The 23,356-nt window shown below is 51.2% G+C and overlaps 2 protein-coding genes across 2 annotated transcripts in view; one reads left to right on the top strand and one right to left on the bottom strand.

The window, feature by feature from the left end:
- The window catches only part of FARP2 (FERM, ARH/RhoGEF and pleckstrin domain protein 2), a 55,424-nt gene extending 51,890 nt beyond the window's left edge, over positions 1 to 3,534 (top strand). The window contains exons 25-27 of the mRNA XM_069865306.1: positions 346 to 453; positions 1,200 to 1,351; positions 1,889 to 3,534. Of these exons, the coding sequence (XP_069721407.1) occupies positions 346 to 453; positions 1,200 to 1,351; positions 1,889 to 1,979 (351 nt within the window). The 3' untranslated portion in view covers positions 1,980 to 3,534. The remainder of the gene's footprint in view (positions 1 to 345; positions 454 to 1,199; positions 1,352 to 1,888) is intronic.
- A 485-nt stretch (positions 3,535 to 4,019) lies between these two features.
- Positions 4,020 to 20,833, bottom strand: STK25 (serine/threonine kinase 25). Its single transcript, XM_069865247.1, has 12 exons — positions 20,715 to 20,833; positions 19,516 to 19,642; positions 14,338 to 14,568; positions 13,102 to 13,158; positions 11,923 to 12,031; positions 11,283 to 11,440; positions 10,829 to 11,014; positions 9,911 to 10,056; positions 8,957 to 9,071; positions 8,513 to 8,584; positions 6,932 to 7,068; positions 4,020 to 6,105 (listed from the first exon to the last, which is right to left on the bottom strand). Exons 2-12 carry the CDS (start codon positions 19,564 to 19,566, stop codon positions 6,066 to 6,068), a joined length of 1,302 nt encoding a protein of 433 aa, XP_069721348.1. The 5' UTR covers positions 19,567 to 19,642; positions 20,715 to 20,833; the 3' UTR covers positions 4,020 to 6,065.
- Between the last annotated feature and the right edge of the window lie 2,523 nt (positions 20,834 to 23,356).

Raw genomic sequence — 23,356 nt, 5'->3', positions numbered from 1 at the left:
TGTTCCCCGGGGGGGTTTTCCCTGTGGAAAGGGGGGTGGCTGGAGGGGTGGGCGCCCTCGTGGCTGTCAGCGGTCCCCTGCCCGCAGGAGAGCGATGGCTGGAGGGCCGAGGCAGCACCTCCCGGGGCCAAGAGACGGCGGGGATGCTGCTAGTGGAGAGAAAACACTGGTTTGTTCATCAGGAGATAGCTGGGAATTACTGAACTGAAGGGACAAAGTCACTCAGGCACCATGTGGAATATCTAGGAGGCCTTTTCCAACACGGGGGACAGAGCAGGCGGGTTCGAGCTCTTCATCTGCAGCAGCAGCCTCCGGGTTCACGCTGGTGTCTTTGTTCTGTGCTAGAACCAGCTCTCCGGGTACTTGCTGAGGAAGTTCAAGAACAGCAACGGCTGGCAGAAGCTCTGGGTCGTCTTCACCAACTTCTGCTTGTTCTTCTACAAAACGCATCAGGTGAGGGAACGTCGCGGAGGAGACGGTGTGGGGGGCTCGGGGGTGCTGGGCTCTCTGCTGGGGGTGCAGCTCCCGGCTCTTTGAGGGGGAGGAGGGAGGGAAAGAGGAGGGAGTTCATAACAAAGCCGGGCTCTGTAAGGCCACGGGCACTTCTTGGAGAGTGGAATCGGTATTTCTCGTTCTGTTGATGGTGCTGAGTCTCTGTGGGTGAGAGGGGAAGGTTTCCTCACGCAGTGACCAAGGGAGGTGAGGGAATCCCCAGGGGGATCTTCTAGTGGCCTCCCAGGGCTGAAAGGGGCTCCAGGAAAGCTGGGGAGGGGCTTTTTACAAGGGTCTGGAGTGACAGGATGAGGGGGAATGGCTTTAAATTGGTAGAGGGAAGATTTAGATGAGACATTAGGAAGAAATTCTTCATAATGAGGATGGGTTGGCCCTGGCCCAGGCTGCCCAGAGCAGGGGTGGCTGCCCCATCCCTGGAGGGGTTCAAGGCCAGGCTGGATGGGGCTTGGAGCCCCTGGGCCAGTGGGAGGTGTCCCTGCCCGTGGCAGGGGTGGGACTGGATGGGCTTTGAGGTCCCTTCCAACCCAAACCGTCCCATGATTCTATGAATCGCAGCCTTTGGTCGCTCCCTGTCCGTTGTTGTCCTGTTCTGACCTGAACAAAGCCACGAAGCCCTTACCTGTTCTGGGATGGGCTGGGTGGCAGGGGACACCTCGTGCTAAGGGCTGGACTCTCGGCTCTTCCAGGACGATTATCCCTTGGCCAGTCTCCCGCTGCTGGGCTACACGGTCAGCTCCCCGGTGGAGGCGGACGGCATCCAGAAGGATTATGTCTTCAAGCTGCAGTTCAAGTCCCATGTGTATTTCTTCAGGGCTGAGAGCAAATACACCTTTGAAAGGTAACGTTCTGTGTTCTCTCTTTGTCTTGGTGTTTCATCCCTTCCTTGGGAGAGCATCCCACGCTACGGGTGGTGTACGAATCAGTCACGCTCTTTAATCCCCTGCGTTGTTTTCATGGTCTCAAGGAATTCACAGTAGGTGAATCTGCAATTCACAGTAGGTGTTCGTCTTGCTTTTTTTCACTGTCACTTTGCATTCACCCATATGAGCAAATCCCTTAGGTAATTTATCTAAGAACAGTGATCCAGTGGCTCAGGGAGAGCTTTGTCAGCCCATCCTCCTTGGCTAACGCTCGCACGACGCGTACAGGAGGATACGGGTGCTCTCGGGAGCTCTCAGTCAGTCAGGCACCGTGTTCTGCTGTGTATTTTCTACATCTCAAGTGATGCCCTTGAAGAGTTGGTGTCCTAAAAGGTAGAAAGGGAGAAGCCGCCTCTCCCGTGCGGTGTGGGGAAGGGGTGCAGCTCTTAGCCGAAGGAACAGATTTGTGCATCGGGGAGCGATGGGCTGAGTGTTTCTCTGCTTCTTTCTTGCAGGTGGATGGAGGTGATCAAGAGAGCCACCAGCTCTCCTGCCAGGTCGAACCTGCTGCTTCCCAAGGAGGAGAAGAACCCTCACAGCGACTGAGGCGGGGGCAGAGCTGGGTCTCTGCTGTGAACATAACAACCGAGCCGGGGGGGAAACAGGAGTCTCTGGAGGTGATTAAGCAAAGAACCAGGAGGCTCATTTCCACCTGGTATGGAAAGTGGAAGCGAGGGAGGTGCAGATGGGGATCACACCCAATCTCATTGGTATGGAAGAGGGTCAAGGCCGTTCCAGTTTGAACCTGCTTAGAGAGAACCCAACAACCGCAGAGCTCCGGCGTGCATCCTGGAAGGCTGATGGTTCCGGTTGTAGCTGTACAGTAACGCCCTTGCCTGCCCTGAAGTTGAATGCCACCCTGGTTGTACGTTGTGACTGGACAGTCGGCGTGCACGGGAGGAATCCAGAAACCTGGCTCGCAGTTCCCTTCCCCCTGGCTTGGCACGGCTGCACCACCGCTGCCCTGCTGCTCTCGGCGTCACCCTGCCGGCACAGCGCTCTTGGAGGACCAGGGGAGCCACAGCTGGATTGGCTGCCACACGGTTCGTTTGGAACAGAGACTGCAGCACTCCCAGAACGGCTCCACTCTTTGGAAGCTGCTGTGGCATCGTTTCTCCAGGGAAAGGAGGACGGAGCCTCTGCTAAGCTGTTTAGGTTTCGGTATTTTGGGGGTTGGTGCGGGCAGGGCGCAGGTTTTTTCCTCTGAACTCGGCTGTGGCGCACGCTGAGAGGGTCGATGCTGTTCCCGTATCACAGCTCTGGAGTTTCTTTATCCTGTAGCAGCCATTCCTTTAAGGCACAGGGTGGCAAACACGCTCTCCGCCTGTACGTGGGTGATGTTTTCAAGGCATTTAAGCAATAGAGGAGAACAAGCTGCTCTGAAAGCCACTGTTGCTTGTGCTTCTATGTCATGTAAAGACTTCTGAAAATCCCTATTCTTACCTTTAAAGTTGGGGTGGGATCCATCTTCCGTTTGTCCGTTTTTGGAGCACTAGCGTCTCTGGACTCTATTAAATCTCCGTAGTAAATCCGAACTGGTTGCAGTTTGTTCTGGTTTTGTAAAGCTGTCAGCTCTGGCTGCCTCCGCAGAAGGACTGAAACACACCAAGTGCTGCTGGACGTGGCTTTGATGGGCTCTGGGGACTCTGCTTTTACATTAGCTAGACAATCATTTGTGTAGAAGGAGCAATGAAGTGGTGTAGCGAAAGCAAAAGGCAAGTGGTGCGTGTTCTGAGGATGGAGGAACGTGGAGATCCCTGTGCACGGGGGAAGTTCAGAGGCGGCACGCGTGTTCTCCAAGGCTGTGTCAGGTTCTGGTCTAAAAAGTGGGATGAGGATTGCAGGGAGGGGCTTCCAGAGGGATTTTCCAGACTGCTCACAAACATTCGCATCCTAGAGAAGGCGAGCGACTGCAGATCCAGCCTTTGCTGTCACTGTCACAATGGCCACATCCCATGTAAGTTAAATGTACTTAATTTATTAGTATCTTCATTATTTTTTTTTTAATTAACTGTTGTAGGTGTGTACGTACGTGTGGTTTGACCGGGTCTGGTCTAACGCAGCTGGATGTGTCCGTTGAAAGTAAATAGTGACTTGCTATAAAACTCTCTCAGCCTCTTTTTCCTGGGAACGGAGAGAAGAGGTTTCGTGCCGATGATCAATGGGTCTTTGCATTCAGTGGTTTTCGTGGATGATCCCGACTGGTCCTTTGTCCTGGTCACATCCTGAAGTCTCTTAGCAGGAGAAGAATTTCTTCCTAATGTCTAATCTAACTCTCCCCTCTTCCAATTTAAAGCCATTCCCCCTCATCCTATCACTCCGGGGCTTTGTAAAAAAGACCCTCCCCAGCTTTCCTGGAGCCCCTTTCAGCGCTGGAAGCTGCTCTAAGGTCTCCCCTGAGGCTTCTCTTCTCCAGGCTGAACAGCCCCAACCCCCTGCACAGACAGCACTGCAGCAGCTCTGGCACGCGGGTCCCTGTTTGATGCACACGAGGCAGGGAGATGCAGGAAAAAAACAAGACAACTGCAAAGAAAAGCAGCTTAAACAAACTTTTTCCTTACCAAGACAAGAGTCACAGCAGCCTCATCTGTTCTGTTACTTTATTGAAAGTGGCAGATCCCTTTCAACGTTTTTAAAAACTAAAACCGTTGTTGCTTTGAATACTGGACAGAGGTTGTGGGGATTGTTTCCTTTAAAAAGTTTACTCGTTACACTGCCGTGCAGGTGAGTAACAGTACAAGGTACCTTACCGACACAATTTGCTACCATCATGAACAGCGACTTTAAAAGCAGCAGGAGCCCTTCCCTTCTGCTTGCCTGCAGCCTCCACCTCCCATCTCCGCGCGTTCCCTGTCTGTACGCCAGCACTGAGGAAAAATGGATTTGCTCTGATCCTCATAAACGCAAGCTCCGAGACGGCTCTCCCCGAGAACCCCTGCTCCCGAGCAGCTCTCCAGCGAGATCAGACAGCAGCACCTCTCTCTACGGGACAAGCGCTTGGTGTTTGCTGAGCTGGCCTGTGCCCCGCAGAGAGGAAGGGGAAGGGAGAGTCCCAGGCTGAAGTGAACACCGCACACCAGCACGAGGGACGCGTGTCCTTTGGAGCTACTTTTAGCACTTACAATCTGCAGGTCGGAACCCAAGTACCACAGCCCAGGCCTCGTTGCTAACAAGGTGGGGGGCTCTCTTTTAAACAAGTGCTGAACAGCTACAGCCGTTGTTCTCCATGGCTTTGGGGGAGCCACATCATTCACACGACACCCAGACAGAGAGCCGGAGCGCTACGGTCTTGCTGACTCGATGGGAATATCGTTACAGTTAGAGAGCAGATCTCTAAGTTATCTTCCTAATCCATTTTTCTAAATGTTTCAGGTGCAGATTTAAGATCTGTGCCTTTTCCTGAATTAAAGGTTCGCTTTATAAATGCATATTACACAAAAGCAAAGCCAGGTGGGGACAGAGCCACTCAAATACCTTAAGCAGCCACATGGCAGCAGCTTCTCAGCTAGCAACCACCACCACAGCTCGTCCATCGGAGCAGAGCCCTGGCTTTAGATCCCCAGCTGAAAGAAGAGCCCGAAAGGGAAAGTTGGGAGGGGATTGAGGTCTTTGGCAAACCCCGACTCACACCGCGGAGATGCCATCGCTGCCAGCCACACGCTTGCAGACGGGGGTCTCTTGCCTCAAGAACTGCAGCGTGATATCAGCCTTTGGAGCCCCCTCAGCCCCTTTGGCTGTTGTGTTCCCCACATCCCACTTTTTTCATCCTTCTGCAACATTTGGACATGCACGGTAAGCGTTTGCTCAGCTTAGAGCCCAGGGCCACCAAACCTGTGTACCGAGTTGCTTCAGCTGCAGAAAGCAGCAAGGAAAGGGACTCCACCAGCTCCCAAAACAAACATGGCTGCTCTGGAGACCCCGGCAGTTCCGCTGTTACCAGAGTCAGATGAACCAAGGCCTAATGCAAAGTGATGTCCCAGAGCAAAGAAAAAGCACAGTCAGCAAACCCACCCTCCTGTGAAAAGACAAGCTGGAAAAAACCAGCAGCACGGTAGCTCAGACGCTGCTGTACCAGAAAGCTCTTTGCTACTAGTGAGTGAAGGAGTTGAAGCCATCCTCCAGAACAACTGGAAAGCTGCTTTCACTTTCCCAGAGGCTGGAATGCATGGAGAGCTTCCAAACATACCTGCACTCACATGCTACTGCTCACAAACACTTCTTTGGGAAGGGCAGGAGGCTAAACCCATCAGACTCGCCTTTGAAACATATCGCAATGGAAGAGAATCTCCCTCTTTTCCAGCAGCCAGGCATTTACCAATAACAAGCTGTGAATCAAACCAAGCCAAAATGGATACATCCAAAGGGAAACAATTAAAAACTGCATTGATTACATTGTAAAAACAATTAGACCACCCCTGTCGGGTTCTGCAAAAGGTCTAAATTGTACTTGCATTGCAAACCCCACCCTGGGTTATCATGGAAAGAGGTGTGATATGAAGGCTCTGAAATGTCCTGGAGTCCGTAACGCAACGTTACATCCAACAGCGGATGGTGGTCTGGATTAGAGATGTAGTTCTGATGAAACTGGAAGAGATCCTTCCCCCCTCACAGCAGCAGCAGGGAACACAGGTGTCAGCGGGCAGAGGTCAGGTGGTTCCGGCTGTGTGAAAACCTGCAGGGAAGAGAAACAGGAGGAACCAGTCATGGCTGTCAAGCCCTCGCCTGGAAGTGGCATCTGCGTCTGCAGATGGACAGGTACGTCTGGATGGGTTTGTCCCCACTGCCAGTTTTCTTGATATAAAAGTCTTGAAAGAATAAAACCAGCATTTAAAAAAAAGCCGAGGCACAGTGAACAGCAGCACATCTGGGCTCTGCAACATTCAGGAAGCTGTTCAGTGTGTGAAGGGGACTGCTGAGGCAGGAAGAACTGCTTCCATTGAATGAAAAGCAGCTAAAGGCCTTATGAGAAACGGCTGAGAGAGCTGGGGGCGTTTAGCCTGGAGAAGAGGAGGCTGAGGGGAGACCTCATTGCTCTCTACAACTCGCTGAGAGGAGGTTGTAGAGAGGAGGGAGCTGGGCTCTTCTCCCAGGTGACGGGACAGGACAAGAGGGAATGGCCTCAAGCTCTGCCAGGGGAGGTTTAGGCTGGACATTAGGAAAAAATTTTTCAGGGAAAGGGTCATTGGTCCCTGGCAGAGGCTGCCCAGGGAGGGGATTGAGTCCCCTTCCCTGGAGGGGTTTAAGGCACGGGTGGACGAGGCACTGAGGGACGCGGTTTAGTGATTGATGGGAATGGTTGGACTCAACGATCCGATGGGTCTTTTCCAACCTGGTTATTCTATGATTCTATGAAAAGAAGTGGCTTAGGGACTCCTAGGTCAGCTACTGCCCCTTTTCGGGAGTCTGCTCAGCACCAGCCTTCACTGTATATCTGCAGCAAGACAACAGTTCAGCTGACTGTGAGCTCTGCCCCAGCTCCCTCTCCAGAGGACACTCACCTTTGTACCCGCTCCACCATGTGTGCTATCAGTTTGTCTGAGATGCCTGGGCAGGACTCCTCTGCCAAGCTAAAGGCGTTCTCCAGCTCCTCCATAGCTCCCACGTTGCCTCCAGTCTGCTTGTGCTTATCTTTAAGCTGCAACCCACAAACAGTGTGTTAGTTCCTTCCCTCCTTGAAAAAGAAAGCACCAGTCAGGCAGCACAGTATAGACATTATGTCCCTTTATCCTCTTAGCGCGACTCCACAAGGATGCAGGAAGGCACCCATATCATTCTTAATAAAAAGGGGCTATTTTGTAGCTCAGGAAGATGGAATTAGGAAAACACTAGGAAAAATTTCTTCACTGAAAGGGTTATCAAGCACTGGCAGAGGCTGCCCAGGGAGGTGATTGAGTACCCAGCCCTGGAGGTATTTAAAAGGTGGGTAAATGAAGTGCTTAGGGATATGATTTAGTAGTAGACAGGTACAGTTGGACCTGATGATCTCAGAGGTCTTTTCCAACCTAGGGATTCTATGAATTCCAATGCCTGGAGTTCAGATTTCCCCCAAGTACTAACAGCAACTGAAGTCCTTAAACAGGCCCTGATGTACACTTCAACAAACTAAATGATATTAGAAATGGATCCACAGCCCTGAAAACCCCTATGCAGTAACAGAACAAAGAACTCCAGCTGTACCTGAACCAGTACGGTTCCTTGGCTGCTAACGACAGCTCAGCACCCAGATGCACAGCAAGGCTGGCAGACAGGTAGGGCAGAAAACATCCAAACATCAGGAGTTCATCACCACCACTTTTAACAACCACAAAAAGGGTTGAGTTGCTTCCAGCAACTGGAAGGCCAAGGCAAACTATGGCTGCGCTATGGATCCTGAGCCACTTGGCCTCCAGCGTTCCCCACCTCCTTCCCAGCAGCAGCTCGCACAGCTCCCTAGTGAGCAGCATTGCTCAGTGAGCTGAGCAGAAGTCAAATCTTTCTGTTGATCAAGTGATGTCTGCCAGCAAACCACTGTCCAGTCCAATTAAGCTCCTCTTAAGCTATGCTGATAAAAGGTCTTTACATAAGCCTCATGGTTCTTTGCCTGCAATTCTGTTGCTATGAGGACAGGGCGAGAGAGTTGGGGTTGTTCAGCCGGGAGAAAAGAAAGCTGTGAGGATACATTAAAGCAGCTTCCAGCCCTGAAAGGGGCTCCAGGAAAGCTGAGGAGGGACTTTTTAACAAGGGCCTGGAAAGATAGGATGAGAGGGCATGGCTTCAGATTGGAAGGGGGAAGATTTAGATTAGACATTCTTCAAAATGAGGGTGGTGAGGCACTGGCACAGGCTGCACGGGGAAGTCGTGGATGCCCTATCTCTGGAAGTGTTCAAGGCCAAGTGTATTGGAGAGGACACTCCAGGGGCATACTCACTTTACAAACATACGGTACAGACCCCAGAACAGAGGCACAAATGCTTCATAGTCCCTGAACCCTACTGGGTACTTCACCCCACCTCCGTTCTCCAAATCACTCCCACTGACTTATCCATGTCAGATATCTCTTCATCTCCAACCACCACAGGCACCAAGAAGGTTCCACTCACCTCTCCAAAAACTGGGTGAACAAGTGTGGAGAGACACTGTGACCGTGGTTGCCTCTTGATGGATTCAGTAGCCTAGAAAGCAACAGGAAAGGAAGTTACAAGCACAGGAAAAGGCTCCCAGGCACATAAACTACTCAGCCTTTGCTAAATTCACAGCACCTTGATGGCAGCCGCCTCACTGCTCTCAGGAACGCCACAGATTGCAGTGGCATGTTAATGTGGAAGAGGCAACTCTGGGGCCCTGGCCTTTGAAACCAGACTAAATTAGACTCTAGATAGAGCACAAGTGACTGGGAGCGTCCTCAAAACACTCAAAAGCTTGTGTAGTTTAGAATCATAGAATCTTAGAATCACCAGGTTGGAAAAGACCCATGGGATCATCGAGTCCAACCATTCCTATCAAATACTAAACTCCGCTTCCAAAGGAACTGATGGCAAACAGACCTTCTGGGAACCATGAAGAGCCATTCCTTTGTGCAGCTTGCTCAAAGAGTTGGGGCGAATAGTTGGTGGGAATGTCCAGATTGGACCCTGGTCTCCATCTTCTGTGTCTCCATCACTGCAGATGAAAAGTGGAAGGTCAAGACAAAGCCTCAGCTCCGTTCACTGGGTGTTTTACCTGTGCATTCCCATAGTCCAAGCTCTCCCCGACCTGACTGTCACATCACCACAGCATTCCAGGCATTTTCCCATCCCAGAAAAAGTCCCCCAAGGACACCACTTTGGTCTCTACAGCCCGCAGACAGCACCACAGAGACCCGAACCTCATCATTTTCTAAATCACCACAATGAGCTCCTGTGCCAATCAGCTCAAAGACAGTATCAAGTGCTAGTTAAAGCTAGAAGAATTTCAAGACAATTTCAAGACAATTTCCCTCAGGATTTGAGGGGCCAGGCTTTGATGTTACAACCTCCCAGAGGTCACAGGGACTCACTGCCACTACAGGTGAAGAGAAGCTCTGCGACACCAGCCTGGCAACAAGGTGCCCTTAACCACCCAAGTCTCCTAGCCTCCTCATCCTCCACATCAGCAGCAAAGCTCCCTACCTGTGAACACACACACAGCTGTTGTCATAGTTAGTAAAGCATGAAGCTCTTTGAAAGGCAATGTATTTAAGTGAATGTACATAAAATACAGGTATCAAGAGCCTTGTTTAACTAGCGATGCACACGCTAGATGTTTCTTGGTACTTGTGATTCCTCACATTCAAAAAAGAGGCTCCCTGGGTTACGGTGACAGCCTTCAGGCAGCAGTGTCCTGCTCCCACAAATGGATGTTTGCGGGTCTCCCTGCACGACCGTTAAGATTAGGAAAAGGACCCAAGCTGTTTGCAGCAGGCTGCCCTGGGGCACACAGGATATAGCAGGGACACCCTTTCACGCAGAACACATACGTACATATCAGAATCGCCAGAACTGGAATCTTCTCCGTGGCCTTCTGACTTCCAGCGCTTGAATCGATCTATCAGCTCCATGAGAAATGAGGTTTTCTTGGTGTAGCGTGTGATGAACTTGTGCTTTAGCAACTCTTTAGCTGTCGGCCTCTGCAGCAAATAAGGAAAGCACGCTACATCAAAACATCTCTGCAAACTAAGCATGTAAGTGCACTGACTACAACCCAAACATTCTGCAAGCTCAGTAATTCCTAAAAAGCATTGCCAGTAGAGTGGGGGAGGAAATTCTGCCCCTCTGCTCTTCTTTCTTGAGACCCAACCTAGAGTCCTGTGTACAGGTCTGGAGTCCCCAACGTAAGAAGAACATGGAACTGTGGGAAAGGATCCAGAGGAGGCCACGAGGATGATCCAAGGGCTGAAGCACCTCTGCTATGAGGACAGGTTGAGAGAGTTGGCGTTGTTCAGCCTGGAGAAAAGAAGGCTGCAGGGAGACCTTAGAGCTGCTTCCAGTGCTGAAAGGGGCTCCAGGAAAGCTGGGGAGGGGCTTTTTACAAGCGTCTGGAGTGACAGGATGAGGGGGAATGGCTTTAAGTTGGAAGAGGGAAGACTTAGATTAGACATTAGGAAGAATTTCTTCACAATGAAGGTGGGGAGGCCCTGGCCCAGGTTGCCCAGAGCAGGGGTGGCTGCCCCATCCCTGGAGGGGTTCAAGGCCAGGCTGGATGGGGCTTGGAGCCCCTGATCCAGTGGGAGGTGTCCCTGCCCATGGCAGGGGTGGGACTGGATGGGTTTTAAGATCCCTTCCAACCCAAACCACTCTGTGATTCTATGACTCTCTCCAGGAGCCATGCACCATATGGTCTTTCTGCTAAATAAACCTGTGATACTTCACCCAAATTCACAGGTGGACAGCAACACTCACAAATCTAGGATCCTTATTGAGGCAGGCTTCCACAAACTCCTTGAAAGGCTTGCTGTGGTGACCCTCAAGGGTTGGAGGGTTATTTTTGGGGATCAGGAAGAGAACCCTCATAGGATGCAAGTCAGAATTTGGAGGCTCTCCCTTTGCTAGTTCAATGGCTGTAATTCCAAGAGACCAGATGTCTGCCTGAAAGAAGAGCAAGAACAGTGACAGCACAGGGCAGCAAGGAGCAATTCTGCAACATGGAAGCATGCAACTTTCACACAGCTGAAGGGCTGATGACGTCAAATCAGATAGGCATGTTTCATGCCTAACAGACAAACTTCTCCCACTGACTCTCAACCGTGACAGGAAAGCATCATTCTCACAACAAGCAGCACTCCCTGTATTAACTCTCGCACCATCTCCTATCCAGCAGCACCAAGCAGCAACCCTCCTTCTGCTCCCAGCTCACCTTGAAGTCATAAGCAGACTGTTTGATGACTTCTGGTGCCATCCAGAATGGAGTCCCCACAAAGGTGTTTCTCTTGATCTGTGTGTCTGTCAGCTGTCCAGCCACCCCGAAGTCAGCCAATTTCACATCTCCTTGTTCCGAAAGCAGCACGTTGGCAGCTGTTCACGCAAATAAACATTAACTCCTTAACCCCTTGCCTGTCCAAGCTACAAATGCCAGAGAAGAGCTACAGATCCTCTCTGTTACTCTAAACTCTGAAGACATGAAAAAATATGAAGTGCAATAAAATTATAAGCATCAGATCATAGAATAGTTTGGGTTAGAAGGGACCCTAAAGGCCATCCAGTTCTACCCCCTGCCATGGGCAGGGACACCTCCCACTGGATCAGGGGCTCCAAGCCCCATACAACCTGGCCTTGAACCCCTCCAGGGATGGGGCAGCCAAACTTCCCTAGGCAACCTGGGCCAGGGCCTCCCCACCCTCATTGTGAAGAAACAAGATGCAGAAACAAGTAACCCGACAGGAAATGCAGCACTAAGAAACAGCCTTTGAAATCTCTCAGATTACTGCTTTATAATATTTCTGACTCTTATGTTAGTAACATCCCTTACGAGAGAGCACTGAGCTATCCACTCTTACCTTTGATGTCTCTGTGGATCTTCCTCTCCGAGTGCAGATAATCCAAACCCTTTAGGATTTCTCTCAGGATAGTAGCTATGTAAGTCTCCTCCAGTGGTCCTGGCTTCAGCTGATAAAGAGCAGAAAGACGACTTAAAGAGGTGACTGATGCCTAGGATTTTCCAGCATCTTAGTTTGTTCCTTGGAAACCTTGGCCAAGCAAGTCCTATTCAGCAGGAAGCACCCACTGCAAGCCTGGTGTGCCTTCTGTAAGTGGAATGCTGGACTTTGCCTGTGGCATCTTTAAGTGGAAAATCTTTGTGGATATTCTTTTAGCGTACTGAAGGTTTCCCAGACAAACAGCAGGATGGTCACCTCTCACTTTGTCCTGGAAATACATTGGTGAACAGAACATCTGAATAGTTTCTCTTGTTCACGTCTCTCTGCTAGCTTGCAAGAACTGACTTTCAGCCAGTGCAAGAGTCCAGAGAGAGCTTCTACCCTCTGGCTGTGGAGTATTGGATCAAAGCTCTTCCCTAAACAGGTCCTGCTTTCTCAGGGTAATACTGAGCCTCTGACACTCAGGTGACTGCTGCTGCTGACAGCCACACATACCCTCCCCTCCAAGCCAGCACAAGCTCAGCAGTTTTCACTACAGGACCTAGGTTACTGCTCTGGAAAAACAGGCTTTCATGTCCCAAGGCAAAAAGCCAAATCCTGGGACAGACTACAGCACAGAACTTTGTCCATGTGCTTGTTCTGCACTGGTATTCCCTTAAAATCTGGGGTAACTTGGTAAACATAATTTGCATTATCAAATATCTGGGAATCCCGATCATGGAGCTGCTCCCAGCTAATCCTGATGTCATGCAAGCACTGAAAAACACCATCAACTCTTTGCAGGCACAGAACTTTGGAGGAAAGATGGATTCATACTGTTCAAAAAGTCAGCCGCTGTCACATTTCAGTTTGCTGACTCTTTGCATTACAAAGCAGCAAAGCACACTGGGGAGCAGCGCTTTGACAGCCGAGCTCCCTGCAAACGCTTTCTCCGTCACAGAGACCAGCGTGTCTGCCCCAGTCTGCCCAGCCTTCAGGTGCAGAGCTGTCAAAAGATGGTGTATGGCAAGTGAGTGTCTGGCTTACATGCATTTCACAAATCAGGGCTCCAGCTGTTATTTTTCACGGTCCAGAGCTTACCAAATCCAGAGCTGAACCTCCTCCTAGATACTCCATGATTATCCACAGCTTAGTGCCCTGCAAGCAAGAGCACAAACCAAGAGCAAAGGCAGTAATAAAGCAGGCAAAGTGAAACACCCCAAAGGCAGGACGTGAGTAGTCTGATACACAATCCCAGAGATGCTGCACACCGCAGCTCTTGGAGGTTTAAGGAGAGAGCTCCCAGTTGTCTTTCCTGCAGTGCACAGCACTGTAACAGTGGACCTGCCCCCCGTACATTCCCTTCTCTCTGTCTGCAGTTTTATCTGAGCAAGCTTAGTGCCCCTGCAGGCACCAGGCTACACAGCCCACAGAGCTTATTCTCAGGTTGGAGCCATTTCACTTCCCTCCAACAGCGCTAGCTCATCTCCTTCTTGACAGCTGTAGCCTTTGATCTCATTAACAGGCCAGTCAGCCTGAAGGGTACAATCAGTAAGACGCTCTTACTCCTCTGAAGAGAGGTTTCCAGACTGAGCTTCACAGGGCCCTAGTAGGAGATAAGCAGCAGATCTATGAGACCACAGCTTGCTGCTCTTTTCAGTAGAAGGCTGAGAAAATGCACTACGGCCTTTGAAAGATATGTAAGGAATAATCTGGATCCAAAGAGCTCAAGGGCTGTTTGTTACAGACCCACTGTCACACGAGTACAGCAGCCAGTGTGTGGCTTCCATTGGGATTCACCACCAGCAGCTTCCATCAGGGGATACCTAAGCCTGTTCTAAACGGAAGTGGTATGAGCATCCTGCAAAGGCTGTTTCCATTCTTTTCATCATTTCTGATGAAGCGATGCTCAGAAGATCACACAGTACACTTTCAAACTCCTGTTCTTTCCAGAAGCATAAAGGCCCCAGCAATACTATCTTAAACCCATGATATTTCGAATAAATATTCCACAAACTTCCTTTCCAGAATAGTCAGCGCAGAGAGGGACTTGCCCCTTCAATGAAAAAATCTCTCCAGTGAAATGCCCCGCTCCTGGGACCACACTGTCCTGGGCACCTCATTTCCATGTGCTTTGTGAGTGTCTGAAAGCCCAGCCTCCTGTTAAAATGACATAAACAGGGCAAGCGGAGCCACTGCTGTGCCTGCTGCCACACTGAATTTCACAGATCAGGCCCCTTCCAGTGGCGTGTGTGCCACCACCAGCTGCAGCACCCGCAGAGAAACCCACCCCATTCCCAAACTGCCAACAAGAGAACTGCCACGGCCTCATCCTACCTTCAAGTAGGAGCCATAGTACCGGGTGATGTACGGACTATCGCACTGGCTGAGCACCGTAATCTCCTGCTGAATGTCCTCAATTTCATCCTCAGCCTCCTCCAGATCAATGATCTTGATAGCAACCACCTCCTTGGTGCGGTTGTCGATCCCTTTATACACTTCCCCGAAGGATCCTTTGCCGATCCGCTCCAGCTTGGTGAACAGCTCCTCAGGATCCACCCTGGAGTGCTAGAAGAGAAAGCAGAGACGGGGAAAAGCCCTTTAGGTCTCACAGCAGCCTGCAGAGTGCCACGCACACCCAGCTCATCTGGCCTCCCACCTTTTGGAAGGTCAGCAGCAAGGAGGCCAGACACCTGCCTGTCCCAGAGGATTGGATTCCATCTCCAGACCTGCTTTTCTGGAACAGATGCTCCTCTGGCTGGCACGCCCAGATGCAAAAGCAAAGAGCATTCCTCTCATGAGATAAGCACAGCAACTGGAAAGCTACTAATAAAATCACTGGAGAAATACTGACTCTCTAACAGCGGCTTCAAAAGTTAACTCTTTATTGAGATGAGTATCGACAAGAAAGGGACAAGATCAGAATAATTTCCTGATACTATTTCATTGTGTCTAGCTGGAGGCGAGGAGGCCACGCTGTGCTTCATGCTTCTCAAAGGCCCACTGCAATTAGTTTGTCTGCCTTTTTTAAAAAATAAATCTAGTTTTCTTAAAAAAAACCCCAAAACCTGGAAAATACAGCCTGACCTGCAGGAAGCAGCTGAGCCATTACCACGAGGTTTCCACACCCAGAAATTCCCAGTCTCACCTCCAACGCCTCACCCAGAGGGACCGCTCCCTTGCAAGGGCCTGAGCTGGCAGAGACTGTATCTGAGCACAGGGCAGCTGCGTTTTTCCATCTTGCACCAGGTTGTAGCAGAAGGCCGGCACTGTGCAGCCTAAGGTGCTGCTTAATGATTAAGCCAGCCAGGCATTCCAGGTTGTTTGCCTTCTGGGCTCAGTGCGTTGCTACACAGAGTGAGCCAAGCCCAGAGTGAGCCTTACAGTCAGCTCGCCCCACAAGACCTCCACCTGCATTCCAGCCCAAGATACAGAAGGATAACCAAATATCCTTGTGCATCCATGGCAACACCCAAACAGGCTGTACTTTGAACAAACGCCCTGGAAACAGACCTGGGGGGTATATGCAGAGATGAAAGGAACTGGAGATAAATAACAGGGACTGGAAAGAGAAGGGCAGGGGAAAGGAAGAGGATTTGAGCTTGAGAAATGCCAGGAGACAACATCAAATTTATGACTGCGCAGAGAGAACAGTCTGGCTAGGCCAGGCTCACGAGAGACAAGGAGCAGCTTCTACCTTTTGTTCACCTTGCAGGAAGGGACACAGCAGGCCCAGATGTTGGCCTGCACAGTCACCTTCTGCACGGTGACAACACTACTAGCCACATCCACCACTCCACGCATTAGGGGAAAAAGGAGAGAAAGAGGATCGTCTCCGAGAAGCACCTGGCTCAGCTGGTAAAGGAAACACTATCCACACAAATCCTGCAGGGAAGCAACCCTGCAAGAAAACCTTCCTCCCTCCCACATAAGGATTTTTTCCATGAGAAAAGACATGGCAAGGTGCAAGTTACTGCTCCGCTCCTCAACTTGGCACTGCACATCAAAGGTCCAGGGCTGATTCTCCAAGAAGAAGACATCAAACATAGGAACACTGGCTCCTGCAGTCAGCTTTGAGACACCATCATGTTTATGTATTGGGCTCTGTAATCACAGGCAGCTTTGGAAACTAGGCGCCATGCTTCAATGTTGATTTATCCTGTTTTCTGTGGAACAAAGTTCTGTGGAACTTGGGGGTGGCAAAGGAGACAAGTCTTCCTGACAAGCACGTGGAAACTGTGACCCAGTCACCCGGGAAAACAACTCTGCTGGGCAGAAGAGACAGGCCCACCACCTTAGGTTAGAAAGGAAGCTTTGTTTGTAGGTACTGGATTTACCTTCCCAGCACCTGCCACTTCAAAACTGACCTGGCAACACCTCAGAGCTCTCAAGTGACTTTACGGAGGCCTGAGGATGTGCAGCCCTTCCCGAAGCTGCCAAAATCACACAAATCCTACTCATCAACTGCCAGAACCCAGTGACTGAGTGTGGGGCAGTGATGGTTGTTCCAGCTGCGGTTACTATCCCCTGGGTGCCTGCTGCAGACCAGTCTCTGCTAACCAATTTCCTCCCTTTCTATAAGCGCGGAGGAAGAAACAGGCCAATCCTCAATTCAAGCAGCCCGGTGGAACACCTTGGACACCACAGAAGACAATGCCAGCTGGCATTTTCATGGAAGCAATCCTGAATTCCCATGACACACTGAGACAGATAAAATTATGCTGGTCTGCAGGATGCCTGCTCAAAAGCTCTCGTCCACTAAACAATTTCTGTTTGAGCTGCCATGTGGTAACTCACTGCTGATGGGCAAATGTTCAGACCAACAGGCATACGAGCACACAAAGGGCTATCATGGTTTTAGGTGCAGGAAGGGGAGGAATGAGTATGCAAAGGATGAAGACAATCTACCCATAATGTGCCCCGCTTCTGCCTTCCAGGATCTAATCTCGCAGCACAGGAAAGAAGAATGCTCTGTCGTGACAGGTGTAGGGGTTTTGCCATGATGCCATGGTTTAAAACAGAGCAGCTCACTGCAGACATGAGGAATTAAGAACTGCAGCACGTTATGACACAAGCCTGGCAGTAACAGCAGCTGCTTCGTGGGCAAAGAATGGGTTTGGCAGCTCTGCCACCTCCAGCTGCAGAGACGCAATATCCACAAGCCTTAAGAGGCAACTAGGAAAGAATAAATATCTACCTGCGTTTCAAAACTACCACCTGGCAAGATAAGCTGCATGTTGGGAACAGAAGCAAACACCCTTTGAACCAGCTCAAAGTCTTCTCTCTAGGCTCAGTTTGGCTTGAACCAAGTCTCAAAAGTCTCATTCAGCATAACGAGACAAAGTCACATCTGCATTTGCTGCGTAAAACACTGAGAAGTGCCTAAACCCTTTTCAAAGTGAAAGTTCCTTGGTTTGGGGCAGGTCAGGATCAGAATCAATGCTCTGCATGGAAGAAGTTTGAAACCAGAACAGATTAGCAAGGCCACAATGCTTTAAGAGCTGAAGCTGACTGGGAGTTTGGTAGTTTCCAAAGAAAGGTTGATATGGAACTACAACAGTATCAGTTACTTCTGACTAGAGCACTTTCAAACCAGCCAAGCAAACCTCACTTTCCTCTGCTAAACACAGTGGAAGGGTGAAGCTAGTTTTAATAAACCTCCTGACTTTCTTTCTGTCCTTGCCCCCTCTCCTCTCAAACTTCTCATCCAGCCTTCACCCGCATCTTGTGCTACACACCAACCTCTGGGCCACCAGAGGAGATGTCTGCAGCAGGCACGGTGTTCTCTTTGAGGAAATCAGCTTTGTATCTAAAAACACTTGAAAGCTCCCCTGTTTATATGAAATCTGTGCACTCCTCTTTTTTCAACTGCTAAATCTGAGGGGTTTGAATTTCTGCAGTATTGACAGGAGGGAAGTTCATGTTCAATACCTTGAAAGAGGAATTTGTCTGGGACTCCAAACTCACTTCACAGATTGTGTCCTTCTGCTGCAAGGGAGGGAAGCAGTACTTAGCTGGAGAACCAGAGCGGCGTCTTCAAGGTCACATAAGGAACAACAAAACTAGAAATAGAGCTCACACAAGAGCTTTAAACACTAACTCAAATACATCACTTGTTGGGAGCAGACAGAGTTCCCAACAAAGACCGCAGGCCCACTGTGCTGTATGCACACAGCAAACGCAGAGGGAAAGCAACCCAGGGGTTTGCTTTGGGTAACCCTGCACATCAGCAACAGAACTGGGAATCAGAGACGAGTCGAGTTCCTGATATCCCAAACCAAGTCTCAGTCTCTCAGCTTTCAAAGTAATTCCCACCAAGCCCTGAAATCTGGTGAAGAGAACTTCAGGCCAATTTCTACTGCCCCATTTCTACTGCCCCTTCCAGCAAGCCTCAGTTGCAGAGATTATGAGGTGACAGTAAGGATTCCTGAAGACACCCAAGGAATGGACAACACAGACTGTCTTCCTATTCCAGAATGGGGCAGAGAGATATAGGGTGACAGAATCCGAGAATGCCCGACATTCACTTAATTTCACTTCATTAGTGCCCGTCATGTACAAAAAGGCTCCAGAGCAACCTCCTCTGTAGCTACAGAACTCAGTTCTCGGGACCAGACAGTACCCTCTCCTACTCCTTCCAGTCCTCTCCCTGCGCTATGACTCACTCCAGCACTGTATCTGCATTTAATTCCATATCCACTTTGGGGAAACAGTTTCTGTGAAAGACAGCATGAGAACTAGGACGCACTGCAAATCAAATATGAATTGGAAAAGGCTTTGAGAAAGCACCATCTCAAAACATCAAGAGGCTTAGTATTATAATTCTACACCTCGGAGCAGAACATAAAGTGCCACAAATTCACACAAAACAATGGTTTAACAAGACCTGTGTTCAGTACTGACATCTGCTGATAATCAAACACACCCCACAACCACACTCAGAACAAAGAAGATTCGAGCCAACACTATTAACGTGCTTCAGCTTTTAGTCCCAAGTCATGACGTCATCATTCCTCTTAGGAAAATGTCATCACAACAGGATTTAACCACATCCAACGAGGCTGATATCTCTCTCAGAACAGCTAAACGTTCAGTGTCAAATATCACTGCTTCTTATGCATTAAGGCTAGAAGCTCTGTTTTTCTCAGGCTACTGTTAGGAACACTTCAGTAAGGTATGTCTGGCACAGCCTGCACGCGCAGCTTTTCTATTCCTATTTCTAGACCTCCCCTCCCCAAAATACCTAGAGCACAATGATTTTCATCTCCCTAGGAAGAGCAGAGTTAATCTCAGAGAAAGGCACCATAATGAGCTAAGAATTCCCCTCCTGTATGGCTGGCAACCTAATACTGTCAGTCCAACACCACCGCAGAATAAGAGACAAATCAGTTGGCTCACAGGAGTAAGCCGAGATGCGTGCAAAAGAGATAAAGAGTAGCAAAAAGGGATTTTCTGGAGGTGTTACGTCTGCTCTTGATACAGGAGCTTAGAACAAACTTTTTAACTGCTGCTTACCTGGCTGGCAAATTCTCTCAGGTGAGCCATGCCTGTGGGATGGACAGACATCCACTTCTGCCAAGACAGGGAGGGTTGGGGTGTTGTAGCAGAGTGGGAAAGCGATGCTTTCGCATCCACCAGTCAACTGTGACAAGCAAGAACACAGCAGCTTCAACTCGAGGTCCTCAGAGCCTGGCTCGTTCCCCAAGAGCTACCTTCACCTTTTTTCTCTCCTCGATTCGGAGCAATCTTTGAATGCACCAGCCCATTCTAAAGATGCCAGCCCCTCCTTGCAAACCCCATTCCTCAATCCTTTCCAGATGTGCCTTCCAGGCATATCAAGGAACCCCACTTTAATAATCTTCACTGACAAAGCCTCAGGCACCATCTTTGTCACCCTCACCTCAATGTGCTCCTCAGTGTTACAGCTGCCCCTGCAGCACCATCCCCTCATCACCACTCCCAGCGCAGCCCACAGCATTATCCTCAGACGCCCCTTGCCTCCTGCTGCTCCCCAGTAACCCCACAGGGAGGGAAACCCTCCAACTCCCATTCCCCCCAGCACCCCCACATGGGAAGCTCAGCTCCCCACTACACTGCTCCCTCCCCAGAGGACCCCAGCCCCACACCATCTCCCTTCAGGGACACCTCACCTCACACTTCAGCCCCTCCTCAGGAACCCGTCATCTCACCTCACACCCAACCCGCCCCCCCCGCGATCCAGGGACCTCCCCAACTTCACACCCACCCCCAGCTCAGGCACCTCACACCTCAGCCCCCCTGCTGCTCAGGGACCCCTCACCTCACACCCAAACCGACTCCCTTGGGGAACCCTTCCCTCTCCCCTCAACGACCCCCACCCTCCAAGATCAAGGACTCCTGACCTCACACCCAACACCCCCCTCACTCGGAGACCCCTCACCTCAGCATCCCCTCCTCCCCTTAGGGAGCCTTCACCCCACCTCACACCTCAGCCCCCCCTCACCTCACACCCAAACCCTCCTGCCAGCTCAGGGACCCCTCCCCTCCTACTCCAGCCCCCCCTGCTGCTCAGGGACCCCTCACCCCACCTCGCACTCAACCCCTCCTCCCTCAGGGACCCCTCCCCTCCCAGCCCACCCCCCCAGCTCAAGGACCCTTCACCTCACACCCGACCCGTCCCCTCCCGGCCCCCCGCTCTCAGCCCCGCCCCACCCCGGCCCCGCTCCCTGCCTCACCTCCGTCCCGCGGGGCCGCCGGGCGCTGCCATGCCGGGCCCTGGCGCACGGAGCCGCCGCCGCCCCGGGCTGCCCTGGGACGCCGAGCTCGGCCGCGGCGGCGGCGGGGCGGGGAAACGAGGGGGTGGGGGTGTGCCGCGCCGCAATGCCTGCCGGGAGCTGTAGTTCTAGCACTATGCTGGAAAACGGCAAGGACCGTCCAGAAGGACTACAAAGCCCGGCATGCTCGGCGCGGGGGTGTTGCGGCGCAGGGGCTGCTGGGACGGGGAGTCCTCCGGCGCGGGCGGTGGCGGGGCGGGGAGGGGGCGAGAGAGGCGGTGCCGCGCTTCCTGCTGGGAGTTGTAGTCTTTTTGCCGTGTCTGTTCTCAGCGAGAGCGCTCTGCCGGACTACAAAGACCGGCATGCTCCGCGCGCGGGGGTGGGGAGCGCTGCGCCGGCGCAAGGGCTGCTGGGACGGGGAGTCCTCCTGCTCGGGGCAGGGTGGGCTAGTGGCGCCCTCCGGGGCGGCAGCAGCGATTTCTTTACCGTCCCGGGCACGCTTCGTGCCCCACGGTGCCTCCCCTGGGGCTGGCCCGGTCCTGGCGGCTTCTCTCCCTGCCGTGAGGGCGGGGGGCTGCCCACGCTCCCCACCTCTGCTGCGGGGACAGGCTGAGAGAGCTGGGGTTGCTCAGCCTGGGGAAGAGAAGGCTGAGGGGAGGCCTTAGAACAGCTTCCAGGGCTGAAAGGGGCTCCAGGAAAGCTGGAGAGGGGCTTTTTACAAGGGCCTGGAGTGATAGGATGAGGGGAAATGGCTTTAAATTGGAAGGGGGAGGAGTTAAATGAGACATTAGGAAGAAATTCTTCACAATGAGGGTGGGGAGGCCCTGGCCCAGGTTGCCTAGAGCTGCCCCATCCCTGGAGGGGTTCAAGGCCAGGTTGGATGGAGCTTGGAGCCCCTGATCCAGTGGGAGGTGTCCCTGCCCATGGCAGGGGTGGGACTGGATGATTTTTAAGGTCCCTTCCAATCCAAACTGTTTCATGATTCTATGATGTGATTTGCTGCAGCAGCTTTAGGCACTTGGAGCCTGGAGAGCCCTGAGAAGCGGTAGCGCCTTCCTGGTGTCAACAGAGCTGTGGAGTGCGGCATTTGGGGTGGTACGTGCTCTCCCTGAGCGTGCAGTTACTCAGCAGGATAGAAGGGTTAAACTTCACTTTAAGTAATGCAATGGAATAACTCTCCCAATGCTACAGCGCTTGTTCGGGAAGGAGCTGTTCCCAGCCCCATTAGTATGCTGAGAGGCTGAAATGCTTTTCTGAGTGGTATTTCTGCAGAGCAGTGATGTGGAAAAGCAGCGTTGCTGCATCGCGTGGTTAAGCAGGAGCGCTCCAAGAATAGAAGGAAAGTCATCTTCCTGATCCTTTGGATTTATCGCTTGCCCTGCTTTTGCACAGCGGAGCTTTCAAGCCCCAGGAAGGAGCGCACAGGGAGAAGCAAGAGTTGGGCTTCACCAGCAGTTTTCCTCTTTGCTGTGCTTTACAGTTTGTGTCTGGGCTTGCTCGCTGAGCTCTGTGTGCCAGGTGCCGCTCAAGCTCATGCTAAAACAGTCTCTGCTTGAACATGCAAACTACATTGACAGTTTTAAACGGGGATATTCTCCCCGCTCAGCTTTCCTCTTGGTGGAGAGTTTGAATTGCCCCAGTAAGCACCTTACCTGAATTTAGCAAAGTGGCAGTAGGGTGCGCTCTAAATCTAAACTGCTCCTCCTTTCGGGTGAGGCACAGGGCTGGTTCTGCTCTGCCTTGGTGCATCACAGCGCCTGATAAGCCTTGTTCTGGCTACAACGGACTCCTTTGGGCCTCAAATCTTGCTCCTTGTAGGAATGCAAGGGGGAATTCAAAGAGGAATCCACACCTTTACACTATAGAGGACACTAAGCTGGTGCTGTAGAAATCCGCTTGCCTCGACGATAGCTCTTTGTGAGATCCCGGCCCGTACAGAAACTGCAGCAGACTGTTGAAGCTGAAGTCCTCTCATTCCTGCTTTCAGACTTTATCACTACAAATCTTGCAATATTGGCTGCATGGAGCTCTCTTTCTGCTGATGTTGTGGCTCTCAAGGCTGTCTTGAGTGTTCAGCGAAGAAAAGAGCCTTTATCTCCCAATTCTGCTGGCAAAGTGGAATAAGCAAGAGTGGGGCTTGCAGCTGTAAAGCTCAGAGTGCAGCTGAGTCTCCTGTTGGCTCAGCATCCCTTTGCTTCCCACAGTGACTAATCATAGAATTGCTTGGTTGGAAAAGAGCTTTCAGATCATTGAGTCCAACTGTCCCTGTCCACTACTAAACCAGATCCCTGAGCACCTCATCCACTCGTCTGTGAAACCTCTTTGGGATGGGGACTCTACCATCTCCCTGCGCAGCCTCTGCCAGGGCCTGAGAACCCTTTTGGTGAAGAAATCCTTCCTGATGTCCAATCTGAACCTGCCCTGGTGCAACTTGAGGCCATTTATTCTGGTCCAATCACCTGGTAACACCTTGTTCTGCGCTCAGCTGAGCGCTGTATGCTGTGATTTCATCTATTTTTACTTAAAAAGGTACCTTTCAGTGTGAAGCTGTATTTTTAGCGCATAAATAATATAGGTAGAATATTGTGCCCTGTTGGGCGTGG

This window comes from Phaenicophaeus curvirostris, chromosome 10 (assembly GCF_032191515.1).
Source record: "Phaenicophaeus curvirostris isolate KB17595 chromosome 10, BPBGC_Pcur_1.0, whole genome shotgun sequence".
Taxonomy (NCBI): Eukaryota; Metazoa; Chordata; class Aves; order Cuculiformes; family Cuculidae; genus Phaenicophaeus; species Phaenicophaeus curvirostris.
Note: the sequence above shows the minus strand (reverse complement) of the source record. Positions and strands in the feature narration are given on the sequence as shown.